The sequence below is a fragment of the Danio rerio genome, chromosome 7 (assembly GCF_052040795.2).
Source record: "Danio rerio strain M-AB ecotype USA chromosome 7, GRCz13ab, whole genome shotgun sequence".
In the NCBI taxonomy this organism is placed as follows: Eukaryota; Metazoa; Chordata; class Actinopteri; order Cypriniformes; family Danionidae; genus Danio; species Danio rerio.
Genome location: NC_141027.1, coordinates 55,726,870 through 55,744,345, shown reverse-complemented (window position 1 = coordinate 55,744,345; position 17,476 = coordinate 55,726,870). Strand labels below are relative to the sequence as shown.

Below are 17,476 nucleotides of genomic sequence, written 5' to 3'. Positions count from 1 at the left end.
AAGAAAAAAAACTGTCAGTGTAAACATTTTAAGGTTAATTAAAAGGTTGTATTTGACTTCAGGGTTTCTGCGGAGTCTTAAAATGTCTAAATCTCAAAATCCAAAGTTTAGGCCTTAAAAAGTCTTAAATTTACTGAAATATTGTGTTGCACTTACACTTTTTTAAAACAGGTCCTAATTTTTCTTTGTTCATATATTGCTACTAAATCTGACCAAAACCCATACAATCACCAACAATCATCTCAGTGATTGTTCAAAAACTTTAAACCTTTTATATAATTTTATTCAATATTTTATTTAATTTCATTTTTTAACTTTAGTTTTTATCAATTATTTTCCTTACAATCACATTTGTTTAAAAGTGCTCCATGTATTTACTGCTGAGGATACTGACCTGGACAGGTTGTTGTACATATATTTAGTTTATTATCGATTTTAAAACTTTTAAAACATTTGTTTATTTTTTTTTTAACTTATGTTGGAAAAAAATTTATGGATACAAGTAGAGCTTGCTTGATTTCACAAAATATTTAAGATATTTTGCTTAATAAAATAAAAAAAAAGAAATAAAATCTAAAATATTAAATTAGATGCAAAATGATATTCACTTTGCTAACTGTTCACAAATAAGAGTGGGAAGAAGACAGTTTGCTTTGAGGTGAGAACATGTAAAAAGCTAGCTAGTTATGTCACAACCGCCATTAAATTCATCCATGTCAAATGATGGCCATAAACTGACTGCATGTTTTATTTTTCTCAGCCAGCAGACGCAACAGAATCTAAATACATCTACAAAGCTAAAAATTTGATCTGATGTCACCTTTAATGTGAAGTGTTTACATACTGTATATATAAGGAACTTTGTTCCATTATAAAGAAACTTTCATAACAAAAAGGTTCCAGGTCTGTTAGCAATTCTAAATTGATCCATCAATGGTTTATTTATTTATTTTTTTTATAAGAGAGTGCTTTTTATTTGCTTTTCATAGAAATTCCAGTGACATTTTAAACAATGTCTGAACAGCTTTTTCGCTGAGCTTCAGAATAGATTGTTTTGTGAACTTGTCAATGGGGCTGTTTTTGAAGCATAGCACATTTAAAAACTATATTTGGCATGACAGCCAAGTGTGTGAGCGGATCCGTAGAGACCATTTAGCACTGTTGCTTAATTCACATTCAGAGGGTGTGCTTCTCAGAGCCATGGCAGCTAAACTCATAGTCTATGGTAGTTAGTGACATTTAAGAGACCTGGGGGATGTATTACACAAAGTTTCTTATCTTAGGTCTTAACTTAATATGTTAAATGAGGATCACAAGCTAATTTAAGAAGCAAATGATCATTTCCAGTGTTATAGATGTGACATATGAAGTAAAAACTTAAAACAAATTCACAGAGAAAGAATATGTTAACATTATATAGAAACGTCTGTTAATATTTTTCACAGATTTAAGGGATCAGAAAAATATTGATTTGTAAACATAATTTCAATTTTAAATGAGGAAAATATAAATGCTTTGTATACTGTAAACTCCAAAAAAAGAGTTTACAGTATACAACATACTTTGTAGAAATTCTGTGAATTAAACTGCACAGAAGTGGCTAATATGAAAGGCAAAGGCCTTTCTATTATGCTTATTTTACCAAAATAAAATATGATCATGCCTTGATTTTTAATTATTTAATAAGGACAGTAAGGTCTGTCTTTGCTTAGACAAAAGTCTTGTCACTTAACAGCAATAATGTACAGTATAGAATATAAAGTCATGATGCAGTGGAAAAAGAATGAATATTGTTTCATCTGGAATGGCAAAGAAAGCATTCTTGCAGTACTCAGAGTTCATCAAGATTCTTTGGATTCATCTTCAATGCCTCCTCTTTTATCTTACCCCAGACATGCTCAATAATGTTTATATCTGGTGACTTGGCTGGCCAATCCTGAAGCACCTTGAGCTTCTTTGCTTTCAGGAACTTTCAGATTGAAGTATGAGAAGGAGCGCTATCCAGCTGAAGAATGGATAGAGCAATAGGGAGCACAAATGTCTTGATACCTCAGGCTGTTGATGTTGCCATCCACTCTGCAGATCTCTCGCACACCCACATACTGAATGTGACCCCAAACCATGATTTTTCCTTCACCAAAATAGACTGATTTCTGTGAGTCTTGGGTTCATGAGGGTTCAATAGGTCTTCTGCAGTATTTGTGATGATTAGGATGCAGTTCAACAGAAGATTCATAAGAGAAATGTAGCTTCTTCCACTTTTCCAAATGATCAACTAGAAGCCAAGTTGTTTTTTGTTGCTCTTACATCTGGGATCAACGACAAGACTTTTGTCTTGTAGTGTAGAACAAAATTATTGATTTTATTTAGTTTAACATGTTTGCATGTATTAGGCAGATGTGACATGTGAAATTGCTACTCGTGTGACTCTTAAATCAAATGTAATTGTTTGAAAACATTGACAGAAACTATTTTGAGCATTTTTGCAGTACTGTAAAATACAAGCCTTCACAAAAACTTAGAAAGGGTTTCGCTATTTTGGTGAAAAGTTTCTTTTATTCATGGCAAGGTTGACATTTGTATGGGATTGCTCAAATCTTAACTTGATTTGGGTTTTTTGTCCTATGTTACAAAATGGTATCTTATCTGGTTTTAGGAAATCTTAAATAGCATCAGTAATCCACTCTCAAGACCCACTCTTTTACCATGCAACCAATACTAGTGAGCTGCTAATGAGTTAGCCTAAACAAAATGAATAAACAAAGCCTTTTAAGAAAACTAAAAACATAAGTTTTTTTTTAACTTGTTTTATAGCTATTTGGCCCAATCTCAGTTCTGTTTTTACCCTTATCCCTTCCCCTTGGTCATTGAAACCCTGGCCCTTGAGTGTGAAGAGGAAGGGCTTCAAAATGTACCCCTAAGAATTGGGACACCACTACAGCACCTGCACACCTCATCATATGTCATCGCAATCTCTTGCTTCACATAAGATTGATGATCGCCACTGCTGTAGTTATTCCAGTTGAATTATTTTTTTTGTTTTTTATCTTCAGGAAATCACTGAAGGAAACAATATCATGTTATTATAACCATCTAATGTGGCAATACGATCGTAACTGTACCGTGCATTTACACTGTGGCCTTATTCATCTATGAAAAAAACAACATTAAAATTATGGCAGACACTGAAAGGAAGGAATTCTTCAAAATATCACTGTTAAAATCTTCCTAAATAGTTGCCCTTGTCCTATGAAATGGTATCTAAACTGTATTGGAAATGCATGTGGAGAGAATTCCTGAAGTGTGTAAGGCATTTATTCAGAGAGGTAGATGACTTCATCTTCCTTAATGCTCCTTTTGGTGTCTGTAATGCTGGCAGTTCCTGTGCAGTTCCTGTGCAAACTGCAATGATTTGTAATATCATGTTGCGTAGCAGTCTGTAATTACTTATGAGTGATTTGACATGGAAATATAACAACAAATCTTCGGGGTCCTCAAAGAATCTTTATACCATTAAACATACTTGTTCTTCATTTTCAATCATCTATAAAGATAATGCCAGTGTTGGACAGCACAATTATACGCTTTTTTAATTTTATTTTCAGTAGCTTTCTAATAATTTTAAAATTATGATAGCTATTAGGTTGCTCTAAAGTTTTTTTTTTTTTTGTATGTTAAGTTAGGACAACCTTCCTATCTGTAGTTAAGATAAGATAACATGCTTAGTACTGTAATCAATTTTGTCCTAATGTGATCCTAACTGGAATCACCATGTTTACCAAACTGATAGGATACGATTTTAAAGTTAGAATCTTCCTGTAATACACCCCCTAATCCATAAAGACTCTGAAGGAGTTGTAAGAGCCCATGGTGAGAGCACTGAAGAATGAGTGAGAAGGAGATAAGTCGTCTACGTCCCTGTATACTGACAACAGAGCAGACTGAGATGTGACCCAGGGGGGGGATTCAGTCTTCATATCCAGACTTGTGCTCAGCAATTAGTGGTTAACACTGTCTCACGTTTATCAGCTAAGTGTAACGAAGCACTGAATATCTGTGCTTTGTTAAGGGGGGCGAAAGCATGCATGGTGCTAAGTGGGATGTTGCTTTTCTCATATTTAAGGGTTCAAGTAGAGGGCTGAAACCCTTTTGTTTTTGTTAGGATTATTAATATTATAATACTTTTTATCTTCACTAATTTGTATCACTTAGAGACCTAGAGAGTTGAAACTTGGTCAGATTGTCCCCTACACTACATCATCACATACAGTAAGCCAAATCAGACCATACACTGTAAAAATGCCTTATTTTTTATCATCTCAACCTTACAATAATTAAACAGAATAAAAATAGTAAGTTAAGCTTTGTATAACTAAAAAAAGAGTCGAAGCCTGATTAAGTTATTAAAAAAAGTTAAAGCAACTTACAAATATTAAAATATTTTGACAATTTGTCATAACATTGTTACAGTGTAGGTAAAGTGTGTTTGTTTGCTTTTTTTTTGTTCATAGCTCCTAGACAATTTTTCATAGATAGATAAAAAATAAAAAATAAAATTGTTGTTACAGTTCTTAGTTCAAAATGAGTGAAAGTTTACCAAGCCCAATTTTCTCTATGATAATTAGTTTTTTTTTTCTCACAAAATTGAGTTAAATCTAAAACCTTTTTTTTTGCATACTAGTCCTAGTTTATTTTTAGATTTATTTTAGTTTTATTAAGGTGTAATCAACCGGTTGCCGTGCATTAAAGGATTTTAAATCCAAAGAACCACTTGACGTGAAGCAGGAGCAGTTGACTCCGTCAAGTGCATTTAAAATGATTTAACACACAACATGCTATTGATTATCCCGTGCTTCATGATCATTTGAAAAGTTTTAGACAAGTTAAAATTAGTTTTGCTTTTTTTAGAGCAATTTTTGACCAAATTATCATCAGTTATAATATGTTAGAGCTTTTAGCTCCTGATTCTGGCATTTTTGGAAGACAGAGAGGGCGTGCATGTAAGATACATAATGACATAATGACACAAGAATATCTAATAGCTCATATAAAGTGTAGCAACTTCTTTGCAAATAAATTGAACTATACTTGAGTTGGTTAATCCTCCCTGGTACAGTACATGTTGACATCTTCAAGATTACGCAGAGGAATAAAGAATGCTTTCCTGAGTTGCTATGGTTACTACTAATAATTGGGAAGGACATTTCAAACTGTGATCAAAACACCTGCTTCGAATGTTATCAATCGATTGAATTGGCATTATCAGTAGTTATCAGTTGATAGATATGGGACAGTAGGGGCTTTCTGCGCCTACTGCTAAGCTCAGAAGGTTGTTATCATCCATCCACTTGATTAATCAGCTATACAAGTAGAGAAAACTCCACATTCAGATCTGTTTTTAAATTACTGTGACGGTTGGGTTTAGGGTTGGGGTAGGTAGACGTTAAAAAACTACAATTAATGGGAAATTTAATAAATAATATAAATAATTCTCAATAACTTGCATCTGCAGCCATCTGATCTATAGCTGATTAACCATGTGGATGGATGATAACAGAAGGCCCCTACTTGCCCATATCTATGAGCTGATAACCACTGATAACGTACAATCTATGGATTGATAACATTCGAAGCCACTGATCAAAACTGATAGCTACTACCTGTGCATTAAATTATGTTATTAGTTATTAATATGTTTTTTAAACCATGAAATACAATACACAATACGTATAGAAATCTAGTTCCCTATTATGTGTACAGTGTGGAAAATGTGAACCAGATCGCAGAATCCAGTAATAAAGAGTTTATTGTAAAATCCCAGAAAATATGATAAATTAAAGTAGGGCTGCTTGCCTAATCAAATCTGATATGGAGCAATGTCTGTGAGCGCTAAACCACAGAAAGGCCTCTATTTAATTATGAAGGCTGTCTGAACTCTGTCTGTCTCTGTGTGAATGAGCGGGACAGTGTTATTACTATTTGTCTCTTGAAATGGGGACTTAACCTTTATCTAGAACTGCTCTGTCAGTCACTTTACCAGCAGTAACATAAACACAGACACCCAAAGAAGAGCACCTAAATGCATTTTGAAATTATGACAGGAATACACTGATGTCATGATGAGTACATTTGTTCTGAAATGGAAAAAGCAGAAACTGTTTGAATGACATAAACATTATTATTTAATCAAAATACAATGAAATGTAAAGTATGACAATTAACGCCAGTGTTACACTCACACACGCACATAATGGCCTACGAACTTTGGTGCCCTAAATGGAACTTTGACTTCGTTTGACTTACAACAAAGCTGTGCAGTTGCAGCAGGGTGTTAAATATATAATTAACATTCTGTAGATGTCACTTTAGAGACAACAGTTTAGGCAGTTCAAAACAAAGAATGCAGGCTTGCAGATGCAGGTAGTCAAAATTATTAAATATATATTTTTCAAATATTTCCCAATTGATGTTTAACAGAGCAAGGGCATTTTCACAGCATGGCTGATAATATTTTTTGTTCTGGAGGAAGTCTTATTTGTTTTTTGTTTTTTTTGTTTTTTTTCCGGCTATTATTTTCTGTCATCATATATATTTATAGATTTTTTTTTATTGTCTACACCAGTGGTTCTCAAAGTAGGGGTCACGATTCAATTTAGTAATATCCAAAAGTCTTGTATATATTATTAAACTATTAGAATTACCATATTTTATCCTTGTCCTACCGAAGATAAAATAGTATTTAATAGTTACATAAAAACAAGATGGAAATAGAAAGCCATCAACCTTTTAATGATACTTTTTTTTTCATTGGATTATGACCCCGGGGTTGTTTACGTTATATTAATGACACAGCAATATTGTCAGATGCAGCAGATTGATTTTACTGCACAATGTTAAACTTTGACATCTTTACGCACTCGCGTACATTTAAAAAAGGCCACAACTGAACATAGAGAAAGATCTCCAAATCAATCTCCTAAACAAATTATTAAAAAAAATGATATGGTTATTAGACTGCTGCACTTTTTTGTGTTCTCACTATGCTCACTATGTCAGAGCCAGATATATACACATATACCTATGAACGGGAGTTATCCTGGATGTTAGTATGTAATTTTTTTTTTAATTATGAAAATTTTAGTTTTTCATCTTCTCATACTGACAGAGGGAGCGATTTGTTTGTGAATAATTCTCCGTTATGAACGACTCGTTCACTCGCTGACAATAATACAAGTTTCTGGCAGCGCAGCATCTCGTTGTCATATTTCTTTTGCATTGTTTGCTGATTTTATTCAACAAAACTAGCATAAGCTGAGTATTTAGTGCGAGTTGGAGCTGCTTTGCCTTATGATGAATGCAGTAAGTGACTGTTATCATCAATAATGCTAACTAGCCTATCTGTTTAGCACAAATTTCAGAACATACAAAAACATAAAAAACTTAATCTTACCTATGAAATGTTCTGCCTTTGTAATTTGTTTTCTTTGTTTGCTCGTTACTACACCCGTAGACAGCGCTAAAGTCCCGCATCTTCACGTAATAACACTGTCTTGACTAGTGCGATTGAATGACATTTGTCCTGGGAGCACTGTACCAATGTGGCGGCGCTATTGACGCATGCTCAGGGTCCCTATGCGATATCTAGTGTATATATCTATGTCACAAATTGAGGAGCGGGGAAATGAGGCGGGGTGGAGCGACAACGCGGGGAATCCTTCACAAACTGAGGAGCGTTCACAAACCGAAAGCGGCGAGAGCGTCAAAGTAGCCAGAAGTCATTCATTTTTTAACAAGAACCGGCGGCGAGAAACAGCGGCGCGTCTTCATTGGCTATGACGCGGTTCGGCGGCATGTAATCAGAATGAAGTAGTCCACCTTGAGAGGAGTTCAGAGAACACAGTTCTGTGAAATTTGGTTCCGACCACAGTTGTTCCCAAGAGTTTGATTATTGCGGTTCCTGGATTGTCAATAATTGAAAATCGCGACGACGTGGGGCCGCGTGATTACGGCACCCCCACCCCCCAACCCCCCAACCCCCCCACCCCCCCACCCCCCGATGCGTGGGCCCGTCCGCTTCGCCACTGTAACTAACCTAGTTAAGCCTTTAAATGTCACTTTAAACTGAATACTAGGGTCTTGAAAACTATCTAGTAAAATTATTATCTACTGTCATCATGGCAAAGATAAAATAAATCAGTTATTAGAGATGAGTTATTAAACTATTATGTTTAGAACTGTTTAACAAAATCTTCTTTCTGTTAGACAGAAATTGGGAAAATATCTATATAGGGGCCTAATAATTTACTAAGACTAATGATTCTGACTTCAACTCTAATGACACAGTAAGTAGAGTTTGAGCTTGTAAAATTCTGTCATACAGCGCTGCAAAAAGTGGCGGGATATAACAAGACAATTAGACATAAATAAGCGAGGGATTGGTCCATATTTCCACATTTCTGTCCAGAGAGGTCATGTTTTGGTCTTTGATTGGTCCCACACAGTCATGTGATGCGATTTCGCAGGTAAAAGTTCATCAAGCTTGAACTTTGCAATGCAGCCAACTGCGAAACGGTTGTTGCTAGATCAGATACGGTCATGGCCGGAAGTTAACGAAAACGATTTATATTGCTTATTAAATTTCCCATTGATTGTATTTTATTAACATCTAGCCCCACACCAATCCTAATCCCAACCATCACAGTACTGTAAAAATATTAATTATTGTTAAACAGTGTCATAAAAAATGTGCTATATTGATATGCCTATCCGCAGCTGTATCCTATCTAGACATTACCTGTGAAACTTGTCACACAAGCTTCCGTCTTAGGTCTTCCACATTTGCGTGCGTATGAATGGAAGTCTGTGGGGAGAAAAGTGCAGTGTGACCATGGTTTAAGTGGAACAGGTCATGTTAGAATGATTCCTGAACGGAAGCTTGAGTCTCTAATGAACATGCTTATAATGCAGTAAACTGAAGGTTGGATGGTTGCTGAGTAGACTAGGCCTTGCCAGGGCAGTGTGTCTGCGTTGATGTCTACAGGCTTTTTTTAACTGTGGTGTGCATGTTTTGTAGAGCAGGTATGTCCTGATCCTGGTCCTGTGGTGTGGCTGTTGGTTTTTCCAGGTCCAAAATTACCATAATTTCCTGCAGCCATTTAGTGTCATGAAGCAGTTCAGTGCAGGACAGCAGAGACACTCAAAGGTGGAACTATAAACACAGGCGTCCCAGTACAGACCAGCCCTCTCATATGATTATACCATCCTGGAGGAACTTTTACTGCTCACACGTCACCCTTTCATAGCTTAATGGAGCTCTGTGTCATGGGTTCTCATATACTGTACACAGTGCTCAGCATAATTGGGTACACCCCATTTTAAAATTTAATATGTTAATCCATTTCTAAGTGAGTATAGGTAATATAATTGAAATGATATGAAAATGAATATATTTATTAAAATACTATTTTAGTCACCGAACATCTTTAGAAAAAGAATCATAATACATTTAAATTCATGCAAAATATTAGAAAAAATACAATATAATATTAATATTAACAATAATAATAATAATAACAATAATAATAATCATAATAATAATAATAATTATTATTATTATCATTATTTCATATTATTAATATTATTATTATTATTATTACTATTATTATTATTATTATTAATATAATAATAATTATTATTATTATTATTATTAGTAGTAGTAGTAGTAGTATATTTTTGCACTATTTGTACTGTCAGTCCCTTTGACGAATATTTGTATTTCTCCATGTTCCCATAATGTTTTTCCTTGTCTATTTTGTAGTCTTAAATAAATAAGTGTACATCAGTCTGCACTTGTCATCTTTCATTAATTAGAATAGATGGAAAATTCTAGTGTTTCCTTAAAAGTGACAGCTGGATGAATGTGTTTATGGGATTAGAGTAAGCAATGGAAAAAATTGGAGACTGCAGAAGGGTGAATGCGATGGCAGCCAAAATCAAATAGTGAGAGGAAGACAGCACATGAGCAAAAGCACAGAAGATGGTAAAACATTTTATAGACTTGGAACTAGGATTGCAAAATAACCCTGGTTTTGTGTTTCTTTTTGCTGGCATATTCATATACATTTTTAAAAAAATATTTTTAGGAGGATGATGGAACTGAATTAGTAGAGAAACATAACATTCGGCAACACAGTAGCTCAGTTAGCACTGTCACCTCACAGCAAGAAGGTCACTCATTCGAGTTCCGGCTGGGTCAGTTGGCTTTTCTGTGTGGAGTTTGCATGTTCTCCCCGTGTTGGTGAGGGTTTCCTCTGGGTGCTCCGGTTTCAACCACAGTCCAAACACCTGCGCTACAGTTAAATTGAATAAACGAAATTACCCATAGTATATGTGTGTGAATGAGTGTGGATGTTTCCCAGTGCTGGGTTGCAGCCGAAAGGGCATCTACTGTGTAAAACATATGCTGGATAAGTTGGCGGTTCATTTTGCTGTGCTGACCCCTAATAAATAAAGGAAATACGCCAAAGGCAAATGAATGAATGAACAAAATTTCCTCAATAGGTATTCTGTAATAAAACTATTGTAACACTTTACAATAAGCTTGTGTTATGTTAATGTAGGTTAATGCATTTACTAATATGAACATTTATTACTGTATCTGTTCATGTTAGTTAATGAAAATACAATGTTCATTGTTAGTTCATGTTAACTCAGTGCTTTAACTAATGTTAACAAGCATGAATTTGGATGTTAATAATGCATTAGTAAATGTTGTATAAATGCTTTACATGTACTGCTAATGCAGTGCATCCGGAAAGTATTGATAGCGCTTCACTTTATATTTTTTCACTTCATATTTTTTCTTGTTACAGCCTTATTCTAAAATGGATTAAATTTATTTATTTACTCAAAATTCTAAACACAATACCCCATAATGACAATGTGAAAAAAGTTTTTAAAATTGTTGAAAATTTATATATATAAAAAAAACCTGAAAAAACACATGTACAGAAGTATTCACAGCCTTTGCCGTGAAGCTCTAAATTGAGCTCAAGTACATTCTGTTTCTGATCATTCTTGAGATGTTTGGCAGCTTAATTGGAGTTCACCTGTGATGAAATCAGTTAATTCAACTTGATTTGAAAAGCATACACCTGTCTATATAAGGTGCCAGGGTTGACCCAGGGGTATGTGTCCAACCAAGCATGAAGACAAAGGAATTGTCTGTAGACCTCAAAGACAGCATTGTCTCGAGGCACAAGGCTGGGGAAGGTTACAGAAAAATGCTTTAACTTTTTTATAAGAAAAATTGGTTTTAGGCATGTGTGTTTTACTTCAGTTGTTCAGCATTGATGTTCAATAAATTGATACATAGTAGATAGTGTGTTCATTCATTCATTCATTTATTTTCTTTTCGGCTTAGTCCCTTTATTAATCCAGGGTCACCACAGCGGAATGAACCGCCAACTTATCCAGCACCTTTTTACACAGTGGATGCCCTTCCAGCCGTAATCCATCTCTGGAAAACATACACACACATACACACGGACAATTTAGCCTACCCAATTCACCTGTATCGCATGTATTTGAAAACCGGAGAACCCAGAGGAAACCCACGCGAACGCAGGGAGAACATGCAAACTCCACACAGAAACGCTAACTGACCCAGCCAAGGCTCGAACCTGCGACCTAGCTGTGAGACGACAGCACTACCTTCTGCGTCACCGCTAGATAATGTGCGTTTCCTTCAATTATTTTAAAATCAAATAATGCACCCTTTCAAAAATCTCTCACTTGTAATATGTGTGTATATTTACTGTACAAATTTTGTCAGTGAACAATGAGGGCAAAATTTTTTATTAAATAATACAACCATTTATTAATCGTAATCGAGTTAAAATGTTCCATTAATCGAGATTTTGATTTTAGGCCAAATCGTTTAGCTGTATAAAATATACAATAATGCATACTATTTATATTTTCTTGGTTTCTATTAAAAAAAGGCATGTTAGCAAGTTGTAATGCTCTGTGGATGAAGCCTAACTTATATAAAAACAGCAAATCATATCTTAAAATTAAAATAAAACATGCATGCAGTTTCAATCTAATGACCTTATATTAGCTGTGAGGTTGCTGAAATTTTTTACCGTAGCGTTTGACTGCAATAAGAGTTAAATCAAAAAGTGTTCCCGTATAATAATAATAATAATATATCGTGAAATAAGTCATGGAAAAGTCATCAAAAAGGAACATGAATCTGAAATTATTCCACTGCACACACAAAATTTTGAAAATAATTTTTCAGAACGCACTCAATGTGTGACTGTTGAAATAAAAACAATTGTCATATAAATTCAACCTTTCTTAACGTCAACACTGGGGTTCCCCAAGGATCTGTTTTAGCTGTGTTGTTATTTTCTATTTACCTTAACAATTTAGGTCATGGAATAGATTCAGTTAAAAAAAAAAAAACACCTGTATGCAGATTATACAACAATATATACAGCTGCACACTCCTTAAACCTAGCTGTACAGTATTTTACAGAACACTTTTCAAGTATTCAAGTGTAAGTTGGAGGATTTAAAATTGGTTTTAAATTCAAAAAAGACTAAATGTATGATTTTTACTAAGGCAACAGACCAGACAATTACATTGTTGAATGGTGTACAAATAGAAAAAGTAAGCTCCTACAAATATAAGATGGCATATTCTCCATTGCATCAAAATTATTATTTACAGTAAAATATTTGTTTACAGAAGATCAAGAAATGCACTGTTTAAAATATTATTTACAGGATGTACAAGAGTCATTTTATTTAGAAGAGACACTGCTTATTATTTAGATATTTTTATTATTTAGATATATTACTGTAGAAGAGACACTTATTTTTTCTAAGGTAACAGACCAAACAATTACATCGTTGAATGGTGTACAAATAGAAAGAGTTAGCTCCTACAAATATCGAGGTATTTAGATTCACAAGAGATTAACTTTGATTTACACATTGACAAGCTATTGAAAATGCTTAGGCCAAAATTAGGTTTCTTAAATAGTATTTTTTTTTTTTATTATTATTATGTATTTTTTTCCTCATAAGGACAGTAAGACATTTGTAGAGATTACATTTTTGTCTATAATTGATTATGGTGATCATCTATATATGCATGCAGCCGCTACTCAAAAAACTAGATTTTGTTTATCATGCAGCGATACGCTTTGACACAGGTGCAGACTCACGGATGCATCACTGTATTTTGTACGATTCCTTAGACTGGTTATCTTTATATCAAAGGAGGATATTACATTTGTACTTATTTAATTTAAAGGCTCTCCTAGGTAAACTACCATCCCATCTTTCTAATTTGTTAACATTTCACATAAATACCCAACACTCTAGATTTGGTTTCTGTATTCCTTTAACAGCCTCAAGGGTATTGTCAGACCTTGGCAAACATGCTTTTCCTTTTATGCTCCTATAAAGTTTGGAATGACCTGCAAAATCAGCTTAATCTCTTCCGACTCTGAGTACTTTTAAACATCTTCTGTACAACATAATAAAATATACTTGTAATTATTTTTATGATCTGATCTTTGTACGAATGGTGATTTTGAATATTGTGTGGTATTGTTTTTTTTTTTTTTTTTTTTTGTGATTTGTATGTGAAACTTTATGTGCTCAATGGCATCTTGACCAGGTCTCACTAGAAGAAGAGACAGTACTGTCTCAATGTGATCTCCTGCCTAAATAAAGGAAGTAATAATCACAATAATAATAATAATGCCTAAATTCAAGATATGAGAACAACATGAAGATATAAAAAAACAGTTTTATATTGATCAGATAACATAAATTAAACAGTGTGTTTGGTTGTAAGGGCACTAGTGAACTCGAATGTGTTTTATATACATCATAATTCATTCATTCATTTACTTTTCGGCTTAGTCTTTTTATTAATCTGGGGTCGCCACAGTGGAATGAACCGCCAACTTATCAAGCATGTTTTTACGCAGTGCAGGTCCTACAAGTTGCAACCCAACTCTGGGAAATATCCACACAATCATTCACACTCATACACTACAGACAATTTAGCTTACCCAATTCACCTGTACCGCATGTCTTTGGACTGTGGGGGAAACCGGAGCACCCAGAGGAAACCCATGCAAACGTAGGGAGAACATGTAAACATGAACCAGCGACCTTCTTGCTGTGAGGTGACAGCACTACCTACTGCGCCACTGCGTGGCAAATACATCATAATCATAGTTTTAATATATTTAGATTAATCCAGTCTCATACAGTTTAACAAATGAAAATATTCAGAGTAAACATATTTATGCTGCATTTTATGATTTATGATCTGCAGATTTATGCTGTAATTTTTGTTGGATCACTTAATCGCAATTGTAAGTCGCTTTGGACAAAAGCGCCTGCTAGATGACTAAATGTAAATGTAATTTGAGTAAACTTTTTTATAATGGTTATTTGAGTGGAAGCAAACATATGGAAATATAATTTTATTCATTTGAATAGTCTTTATATTTAATAAAAAACATCAAAATATATGGTTTGGGTCATTCCATGCCACACATTACAATAAGATATGTAGCATTATGTCATTCAGCTATAGTCATCAGTGTTTAATGCCACAAAAAGAAGTTTGTTGGCCATATTTTAAACAAGAATCACTTAATATAAAATATTATTAAAAAACCAAACCCCTCCTGCCCTAAAAAAAAAAAAAAAAACACACAACAAAATAAAATCCACATAAAACCAATTGCATTATAATTCTCAAACATATTTAGTATTTTTAATAGATTCTTGACAGTGACTACTATCTTACTCTCTGCACACTTCTTCTGCCAAGTGCGGTTAGTGCAACAGGAGTAGTTGGAAAAATAAGCCATAAGCCTCCAGTGCTTGCTTATGATTAGTGTTTAACCAGCCCCTGCTGTGTTTCTATTAGATCACAGCTGCTGCTGTTTCAGTGTTAGCCAGATGAGCCTCAGGTGACTCCGGCAGAACCGCGCTTTGATCACTCCGCAGCTTCTAAATTCTCAGAGCTTTCATCAAAGCTAGATCCTTCCCTTCCATCGCATTTATAAAGACTCCGATCACCAAGGGCTATCAAAGAAACCAGCTTTCCAAGTTCACCTCTGGGATTTTCATCACAGTTTCCCCTCACAATAATAGACTGTTTTTCTGGTGAAGTCATGAGGCTATATGAACTGCCCCAGAAACACTGTAGGTCTTTGTTCTTGCATGGTAATGGTAGTTTCAGCTCTGTAGCCTTCAGGCCCGAGACACTTTATGGCCACCAGCCAGAGACAGACTTCTCAAACAAAGACTTCAGTTATTTACTTGAGTTCGAGATTGAGGGACAGCAAAGTGTTTTGGAGAATCTGAGGTGGTGTTGGAAAAAGCGAGTCAGGGAAACCCTTCATTCTCTGTTCGCAGCAGGAGGCAGGGAACTCCTGTATGCCTTGGCAACCTCTCAAAGTTATGGGAACTAGTCCCAGAATGCTTTACACACTGAGGTCCCTGCCTGATTAGAGCAATTAAAGGTTCAAGAGTGTATCAACATTATCAAAGACTTGAGTGCTGAGGGTTTATTTGCATGCAGTTCTGCTTGGATATAAAAAGAGTACCTTTTTGCTGCAACATTTTGAAAAGTTAAATTTATGGAGAAATTTTTGCAAACAAAAAATAAGGTATTGGGTAAAAAAAAAGATGCAAATCTTTAAAATATATATATATATATATATATATATATATATATATATATATATATATATATATATATATATATATATATATATATATATATATATATATATATATATTTGCAATTTAATTATTTGCATTTCACTTTGTGTCTCTGATTTGCTGATTTGACAAGGGGGCAGAGTCAAGGGAACTTACAGGCAGGCCTGTAAAAGCCCAAGTTCCCTGGACTCCACCTCTTATCAAATCAGGGCCACAAAGTGAAAAACTCTGAAACGTGAAGTATAAAGTGAAAACAGCATTGCAAACTTACGATTGACTAAAAAACTAATAAAAATGAATTGCAATTGACTGGACAGGTTTTGTAAAGGCAATGCTATAAACATGATTTGCCTATATTATATATATATATATATATATATATATATATATATATATATATATAAATATATATATATATATATATATATATATATATATATATATATATGCAAATATTTTAGGGTTTTTCGCTTTGCTTGATATTTATTTGCAGTTCTTTTTTGTTTGCAAATTAATTTTTATTTGTCAACTTAATTTTAACATTGCAGTTCTTTATTTTTGTTAGCAAAACTTTACATTTTCGGTTCACGATTTTTGGAGAATTGCATTTATTTATTTATTTTGCTCAATACTGTATTTTGCAAGTATTAGTTGAAGAAATCTTAGCCCCTAAATTATTAGCCAATTTCTGTTTCACTGAGAGAAGATTTCGTCAAAACAGTTCTAAACATAATAGTTTTAATAACTCATTTCTAGTAACTGATTCATTTTATATTTGCCATGATGATAGTAAATAAAATTTTACTAGATATTTTCAAGATACTTTATTGAGCTTAACATGACATTTAAAGGCTTAACTAGGTTAATTCGGTTAATAAGGCAAGTGAGGTTAATTCATAGATATAAACACTAGATATCGCATATGGACCGTATCATAGATTTATGTGTATATGTGTTTATATCTCTGATTCTGGATGGCCTAGTCCAGAATAGATGGCCTAGTCCTAGTCCTAGTCCACTGCACCTTGGTCCAACATTCATTTCAAAGGAGCGCTACCTGATACTAAAATGGCGGCTCTATTGACGCATTCCTTTCAATAGACAACAATAGCGTAGACGACATCTAATGTAAATATCTATGAGGGTAATTAGGCAAGTAATTGTTTAACAAAGTTTATTTTCTGTAGTCAAATGCTTAAAGTGGCTAATAATTTGACTTAAATGGTTTTTAAAAATTAAACACTGCTTTTATTCTATCCGAAATAAAGCAAAAAAAACTTTATGCTGAAAAAAAAAATATTATAGAAAATACTGTGAAAAATTCCTCGCTCTGTTAAACGTAGTTTTAGAAATATTAAAAAAATAAAATCACAGCAGGGTGAATAATTTTGACTGTTCAACTGTTTGTGATTCAGTGTTTGATGTTTCTGTACAAACTAATCTCTTTTTTTCTCATGTGTTTTCCACAGCCTGCATATTTCGCTACAATGCCTTGTCTTTAGTCTACCTTCTGTACCTGCTGCTATTACCATGGTTTCAGTGGCCCAACAAGCACACACTACGAGGTAAGTTTCTCACGCTTGTATTCTCAATGTTGCAATAGTCTGCCTGACTAGAAAAACAGTCAATTGCACAACTAAACGATTGCTAAATGATCAGTCGTGTGTGGCATCTCTGGAGTGCTGGATTGCATTGCTCTGCCTCAGAG

At 34.1% G+C, this 17,476-nt stretch overlaps 1 protein-coding gene across 1 annotated transcript in view; it reads left to right on the top strand.

The window, feature by feature from the left end:
* piezo1 (piezo type mechanosensitive ion channel component 1 (Er blood group)) overlaps positions 1-17,476 on the top strand; it is a 197,037-nt gene that overhangs the window by 45,913 nt on the left and 133,648 nt on the right. The window contains exon 2 of the mRNA XM_087261899.1: positions 17,238-17,333. Within this exon, the coding sequence (XP_087118025.1) occupies positions 17,238-17,333 (96 nt within the window). The remainder of the gene's footprint in view (positions 1-17,237; positions 17,334-17,476) is intronic.